At 53.9% G+C, this 6726-nt stretch overlaps 2 protein-coding genes across 5 annotated transcripts; both read left to right on the top strand.

The window, feature by feature from the left end:
* Window positions 1–1380: 1380 nt before the first annotated feature.
* On the top strand, window positions 1381–3170 carry LOC144986723 (uncharacterized). 2 transcript variants are annotated; one of them, XM_078934629.1, is made up of 5 exons: window positions 1381–1604; window positions 1790–2092; window positions 2163–2399; window positions 2489–2758; window positions 2902–3170. In XM_078934629.1, the coding sequence occupies exons 1-5, from the start codon at window positions 1541–1543 to the stop codon at window positions 3024–3026; spliced, it is 999 nt and encodes a 332-aa protein (XP_078790755.1). In that variant the 5' UTR covers window positions 1381–1540; the 3' UTR covers window positions 3027–3170. The 2 variants fall into 2 exon arrangements, with proteins under 2 accessions (XP_078790755.1, XP_078790754.1); XM_078934628.1 differs by having other exon boundaries at window positions 2489–3170.
* A 505-nt stretch (window positions 3171–3675) lies between these two features.
* Window positions 3676–5582, top strand: LOC144986722 (uncharacterized). 3 transcript variants are annotated; one of them, XM_078934626.1, is made up of 5 exons: window positions 3676–3945; window positions 4061–4369; window positions 4458–4772; window positions 4847–5128; window positions 5370–5582. In XM_078934626.1, exons 1-5 carry the CDS (start codon window positions 3882–3884, stop codon window positions 5519–5521), a joined length of 1122 nt encoding a protein of 373 aa, XP_078790752.1. In that variant the 5' UTR covers window positions 3676–3881; the 3' UTR covers window positions 5522–5582. The 3 variants fall into 3 exon arrangements, with proteins under 3 accessions (XP_078790752.1, XP_078790750.1, XP_078790753.1); XM_078934627.1 differs by lacking the exon at window positions 3676–3945 and having other exon boundaries at window positions 4003–4186; window positions 4282–4369; XM_078934624.1 differs by having other exon boundaries at window positions 3842–4369.
* The last annotated feature ends 1144 nt before the right edge of the window (window positions 5583–6726 follow it).

The following is a 6726-nucleotide window of genomic DNA, read 5'->3' as shown; positions in this document are numbered from 1 at the left end:
GCAGCGACCGGACTTGTTCGCGGGCCCGATCCGAGGCCTGTGCAGGAGCTCGGAGAGCTGCGACGGCGTTGTGGTGTTCCAGTACGCTCCCATGTTCGCTGACTGCAAGAAAGCATCCGAGTGGACTCTCGAGAAGGCGCCTTTCTCAGCTGACGCCTTCGCCGCTCAGGTGCTCCTGACACTTCACCAGGCCTTGGAGGCAGAGAAGCTCCCCACGCGCGCGTTAAATCTGGACGACTTGCTGATCTGCCGAGGCTGCGCGCTGATCGACCCGGTGGCTTACCTCGCCAAGCACTTTGGTCGCGGTGGTCCTTTTTTCGGGGCGCGAAACGAGGGCCTGCTCACGCTCTGTATCGAGGTTTTGGGCAGATGCGGCTTTCGCGAGGCGGATTCGATAAGCCTCCTCTCCTCAAGGGACCCCGTCGGGATCCTCAGCGGGGCCCTGGGGATCCTGAGTGAGAGAGCGGGCCGGGGGAGAGCCGTTGTACCCAGCAGGCTCACCCTGGACAGCGCCTACTTCGCGTTCGAGGAGTACACGGCCGAGAGGTCCACGTGGCGGGCCGAGCCGAGCCTCACGGGGACGAAATACGAGTCGGGCCGCGGGCTCGGCCTGCTGGTGTTCGGCAACCCTCCGCCGCGAAGGGGAAAACAGACGTTGCCGGGGCCTCCATCTGATTCCAAGTCGCTTTCTTCCCTGATACGAAACCTGACGCTGAGACTGAAGGTCAGAGTGTTCGAGAGCCACAAGGTCGAAGTGGTCGCGTTCAACTGCACGAGAGCCCCGCTAACCGTGGACCTGAGCAGGGCCGGGCTGCGCGACGTCGCGGGGGTCGACCTACTGAGCCCCGACAGAGTGCAGCTGTCCCGAGACGGCAGGTGCTACACTCACGACGCAGACCCTCGGGTCGCCTTGGGTCTATTGAAATGGGCCCCCGTCGTAATGATCTCCAAACACGCAGCACGGAGCCCCGTGCCCGAACTCACCAAAGTGTATTACAGGATCGTCATCGCGCTCGTACGCCTGTGCGGTAACGGCGCCTCCGAGAGCTCGCTGGTCGACCTCTTTGCCAGACTTTCGCCCCTCATCGTCTCCACTCACCTGCGGTGCTAGTGAGGAGCCCTTCGATCGGAGGCCCCCGCCAAGGTGCAGCGTACATGCTCATGTATGTGTGTCGATGAATGTCCCAGAGACACGGCTACGCTACACTGAGATCTGCTTCGGCTGGCTTTGTTTCTGTACTTTTACTTGACTTTTTCACGTTTGTTTGATTGTTTTCAGGTGTCCTTCGAGGGACCTACACATTGTTTTTTTTTGTTGTATCGTTGAGTGAAAATAAAATGTATTGTGTTCAGGTGTCTGGTTCTCCTTTATTTTCAGAGGTGAGATAAACTGTGCGCTCGCTCCACCGGGGGTACGGGGTACGGTAGTGTAACCGTCCGTTGGCTCCAGTGGTACTAGGGCCCGCCAGTTCTTATTAAAATCTCGCGTTCCCTTTCGGACTGCTGACAGATACTTTCGTGTATCCCGTCAGAATAAACCATGAGAGGTCTCCCATTCAGACCGTGGCTACTTCTGACTCTCACATGGACCTTGAGCGCAGCGGGTGAGTCCTCTGTAGGCTTGCTGATACTGTTCCTAGCACGAGTACGATCGATGAGCCTGTGTTTTGAGAGGCTCGATTCGATGAGTCTGTGTAGTCAGGTTACAAAGTCGAAGAGGGGCTCGGGAGGGTTGCCGGCTAAATGTTTTTTCTGCTTTCTTTCTTGTGTCGCTGTCACGTTGTTACAGACACCAACATCACCTGTCTCATCATGGAAACCTGCATCTTACCCTGCAGTTTTCAGAGAGGAGACAATCCGATAGTGCACTGGATTAAGGATAACGAGGGCACCCCCTTTCTTTCATATTACAACGCGAACCCTCAGTTCAGGAATGTCAAGGGCAGAGGTTTCTTGTTCTCGGATCAGGTCTCTAAAGGTAATGCCTCACTACGGTTGTCCTGGGTGCAGCTTCACGATATGGGAAGATACACCTGCTACGTTACAACCCGTAAGAATGAGCGATACACTTATGTCAACGTCAACGTGCAAGGTAAGAGCGGTGAGTGACTTAGGTGACCGTTTAGCGAAAATGCGGCTCTAAATTCTAGTTTGTCTCGCAGCGGCTCCGGTCCTCGACAGTTCGGAGGGGATCAGCCGGGAACGCGAACCGGTTCGGTCGACGGAGCCCACTACGGCCAGCAGGACTTTGAACGCCGCGACCACCCCCCGGTGGTCCACGCAGCCGTTTCCCAACAAGGGCGGCTACCACGGTCCAACAACAGAGAACGTCGACGCGGACCGTGACCGCACAGCGGCGACTCCCGAACGAGACGATGGGGCGACGAAAGAGGCTGAAGGTGAGAGGGGCCGACGGTCACTGTCGAGAGGGAACGCTTGGCCCGCCAAGCAAACAGGTTGCGCTGAGCCCAGGATTCGTTTCTCGCAGCGGCTCCGGTCCTCGAAGTCCGCATGGAGGAGGTGGACGACACTGTCGTCTGCTGCTCGAAAGGGATCTACCCGAAACCCGAGCTAACCTGGTCCACCGAGCCTCCGTCCGGTGGGGCTCTGAACGCCACGACCGCCGTCTGGCGGACCTCGCTGCTGCTCTACGACATCCGCAGCTCCTTGTTACTGTCGCACGAGGACGCTGTCATGGTTTACAGCTGCGTTGTAACCTCTGGCAAGCACAGCAAGAAAGCAACTTTGATGGTGGAAGGTGTGCGAAGCAAGTGGTTCATTTGTTTAGTTTCTTTTTTTTTGCACCTACTGTTGGACTTCAGATTATGCACGAACGCCAGAGGCGTCACTATCCTCAATCTGTTCTCGCTTTCACGGCTTATTTCTTTTCGTTTTCCTCAGGCAGACTCCGAAAAGTTCTGACGATCTATGTCCTGATCCCCGTCGGTGTCGCGGCTCTCGCAATTTGCCTGGCTCTCGGGATATGGAGCATGCTAGGGAGAACCAGGAGATGCGCTCCCGCCTGACCGTGGGACTCTCGGCGACGGACCTTTCCAATCTGCCTGCTCATGCATTGTTCCAACTTCACAGGCTTACTTTTGCTACGTGAACCCTTGTGTGTGTTCGTTTGATTGCCGTAACAATAAAGACCCTAGAGTCCACCTCTGAAAGATGTCTGTATTTTGTTTTTCTTTTTGCTTTTTCAGTAATGAGAAAGTGTGGTTACGAAAAAATGAAAAGGATGGGGCATGCTCCATGAGCCTTCGAGCGCTTTGCGGCAACCCAGGGTGACCGTCCTACGCTTAACGGGGTTTCACCACGAGGTCGGTAGGGTCCTCCGAGCCCATCGCTTCACACTGCGCAAAAAACAAAAGAAAGGAAACCCAGGTTAAACGTCTGACTAGATTTTACTTTGTGTATCATCTCACACGATTACGTGTGAAAGTAGATAGAAGACAGACAAAGATGGCAGAGAGGTTCAGCCATTGAATCGAGCGGCCTTCACTGTATGAGCATGCCCTTTCGATTCTCGCCTTACGAGTTCTCTGGAATATGTAGCTCGAGAAACTCGGATGCGCCCCGAACTCGCACTTTCCTGACCTGCCTTCAGGGAATTCCCCATCTAGCGTCGGAACGGATTTGGGCGGGTCGAACGAAGCCCTTATAACTCCGCCGTGAATGCAGTGTTTGACTGAATCACCACCATCTGCTACGGTTTTACCAGGCTCCCCGAGCTCCCATTAAACTTCAGCGCCCCCTCGGACGAAAGCGAAGCGGACAGCGAGCGACGACGGTCGAAAGGTCCTTCTGTGTCTCCCACCGCCGACTCCCTCGACCCCAACCGTACTCTATCTGGCCTCAGTCATCAGAGCGGATAAACCATGAGAGGGTTCCTATTGGGACCGTGGATCCTTCTGACTCTCGCGTGGACACTGAGAGCTGAGGGTGAGTGAACTCGTTGTGTTGTGGAAGGCAGATGGTGAAACTTTGATGAATCTTTGTGAAAATGTGTGGGGTTTTGTTTTTCTTGTTTTTTTTTTCTTAAGCCGCTGTCATGTAGTTACAGACACCGACGTTACCTGCCTCGTCATGGAAACCTGCATCTTACCCTGCAGTGTTCCGAGGGAGGGCTCCATAACAGTGCGCTGGTTTAAGGATCCAGAGATAGTTCCCTTCCTCACATATGGTATAACAAACCCTGACAGGGGGAATGTCAACAACAGAACCTCCTTGTTCGAGGATCAGATCTTTGAAGGAAATGCTTCAATATTGCTGTCAAAGGTGCAGCTTCAAGACCAGGGATCATACCGTTGTGTCGTTGTCAGCTCGAGAAATGGGCATACCAGAAACGTCAAAGTAATGGTGCAAGGTAAGAGTCGCAAGTGTTGTGATTAAGTCAACCCCTGTGACCGTTAAGCGAAGACGCGGCCCTAAGTCCGAGTTTTGTCTCGCGGCAGCTCCTGTCACCGACGGTCACGCCAAAGAGGGGTTCGACCGGGATCCGAGTCTGGCCCGCCCGACGCCTCCTCCTCCACCTGGCTGGTCGAACGGCGGCGGCGCAGCCGGGGAAGAGGGGTCCAGCCGGGATCCGAGTCTGGCCAGCCCGACGCCTCCTCCTCGGACACACACCATGACCACCCCCCAGCAGTCCACGCAGACTGTCCACGCAATCAGCGACTCCCGGGTTCGACCGACCGAGGTTGTCGACGTGGACCCCAACGAAACCCAGGCCACTGGCAAAGGAGACGATAAAGCGTCGAGGGAGGTGGAAGGTGAGAGAGGCTTTCCATTTTTTATTTATTTCAATTTTTTTTTTTTTAATTTGTTTGTTTCTTTCTTCTTTTAGTTTCTGCAGCATCTCCGGTCACCAAAGTCCGTCTGGAGCAGGTTGACAACACCGTTGTGTGCATTTCGGAGGGCATCTACCCGGAACCCGAGCTGACTTGGTCCACCCAGCCTCCGTCGGGCAGGACTCTGAACGCCACTACCGCCGTACGACGGACCTCACGGATGCTCTATGACATCCGCAGCACCGTGGATCTGTCTCCTGAGGACGCTGGCTTGGTTTACAGCTGCGCCGTAGCCTCTGGCATAAACAGCAAAAAAGCGACAGTGAAAATTCAGTTTTGTGAGTGGTGCTCTTATTCATTTATTCATTTATTCATTTATTTATTTATTTATTTATTTATTTATTTATTTATTTATTTATTTATTTATTTATTTATTTATCTTTAACATTTGCATTTAATATCAGTTACGTGAGTGGTGCTCTTATTTATTTATTTTTAACAATTGAATTTATTATTTGCAAAAGCTGATGGACACCATCAACTCTCGGTTTAACGGAACATCTCCCTTGTTCTTCTCAGGCCGACTTCGAAATCGTGTTTTGTTTGTCCTTATCCCCATCGGTCTCGCTGCTCTCGCGATTTGCGCGATCGTCTGGAGGATGCGACGAAAGATGAAAAGGGGATTGGCTCCTGCATCTACCAACCTCAGTGACTTACTTCATAAGACATAAACCCATGTGTGTGTTCATTTGATCACCGTTACAATAAAGACCATCGAGTCCACCTCTGAAAGATGTCTCTGTTTTGTTTTCGTTATTATCCTTTTCAGTGCTGAAAAAGTGTGGTTAGGACAAAAACTATATAAAGGACAAGAAAATGCTATGAGGCACTTTGCACAATGTGGCTACGCCTAGCAGGGCCCCAGAGATTCTGCTTGAGGTCACTCGGGTCCTCCGAGCGCGAACCTGACGCGCCGATCGCTTCAGACGGTGCAGACAAGGAAAAGAGACACAGGGCAAACGTCTGACATGATTTTATTTTGTATCTCATCACACGTGATCACACTGAGATGCTGCATCGGGCACTACAGCCGTCGAAGCGGAGCACAGGTCAGAGTCTGTGCTCTCGTCAACCGAGGGAGTGTGGAAGCGTAAGCACAAGCTTTCGGTCTTCGTCCGCTTCGCCCCGTCGTCAGCACGCCCACGATGCGAGTAGACGCTCACAAGCCCGACGTCTCGGTTTCCACTCGATGAGGAGGCCTCCCCCGAGCGAGGCACTTCAACGTGGTCGGCCAGCTCTTCCAAATAGGTCATCATGCGAGAGCTCTGTGCGCCGTGCGAGCGGAGAGTCTTCGAGGGCCCTGGTCGCCGGGACTCCATAGGCCCTGCCTGAAGGGAGATAGAAGACAGAGGAGTGCAACGGAAAGGTTAAAGGGGTTGAGTCTTCTTCGTCTGCCTCCAACGGTGTGAGCTTGTCGCCCCTCTGCCATTTATAAAAGACACCGGGTAACCCGACTTTGCGACCTGCCTTCGGGGAATTCTGCGTGACGTGTCAGAACGGTCTTCGGGTGTGATCGAGTGGTGCAAAGTGGAATAGTGTTTGCGTCAATCAACGAACGTCTGCTGCTGCTTCACCGGGCTCTGCGAGCGTCCCTTCGGACGAAAGTGAAGCAGACGGCGAGCGACAACGGTCGAAAGGTCCTTCTGCGTCTCCCGCAGCAGACTCCGCGACCCCAACCCTACTCGATCGGGCCTCGGCCATCTGAGCAGCTAAACCATGACAGGGCTCCCATTCTTACCGTGGCTACTTCTGACTGTCGCGCGGACCCAGAGCGTGGCGGGTGAGTGCTCTGTAAGCTTGCTGACATTGTTCCGAGTACGAGCGCGATCGTCATAACCCAAACAGTCAGCGCAACGCGGCTGGAGCAAAGCGAAAA

Source organism: Oryzias latipes, chromosome 17 (genome assembly GCF_053564925.1).
Source record: "Oryzias latipes strain Hd-rR chromosome 17, Olatipes_Hd-rR_3.1".
Lineage (NCBI taxonomy): Eukaryota > Metazoa > Chordata > Actinopteri > Beloniformes > Adrianichthyidae > Oryzias > Oryzias latipes.
This window is presented reverse-complemented; position numbering and strand designations above follow the sequence as displayed.

What these genes read in the sequence shown, in the direction of transcription:
- LOC144986723 (XM_078934628.1), top strand. Translation starts at nt 1,541, where the DNA reads ATGAGAGGTCTCCCATTCAGACCGTGGCTACTTCTGACTCTCACATGG. An exon ending in ATGGACCTTGAGCGCAGCGG is followed by an intron (nt 1,605 to 1,789) that starts GTGAGTCCTCTG and finishes ACGTTGTTACAG; the next exon opens with ACACCAACATCACCTGTCTC. An exon ending in GGCGACGAAAGAGGCTGAAG is followed by an intron (nt 2,400 to 2,488) that starts GTGAGAGGGGCC and finishes CGTTTCTCGCAG; the next exon opens with CGGCTCCGGTCCTCGAAGTC.
- LOC144986722 (XM_078934624.1), top strand. Translation starts at nt 3,991, where the DNA reads ATGAATCTTTGTGAAAATGTGTGGGGTTTTGTTTTTCTTGTTTTTTTT. An exon ending in AGCGTCGAGGGAGGTGGAAG is followed by an intron (nt 4,773 to 4,846) that starts GTGAGAGAGGCT and finishes TTCTTCTTTTAG; the next exon opens with TTTCTGCAGCATCTCCGGTC. An exon ending in GACAGTGAAAATTCAGTTTT is followed by an intron (nt 5,129 to 5,369) that starts GTGAGTGGTGCT and finishes TGTTCTTCTCAG; the next exon opens with GCCGACTTCGAAATCGTGTT.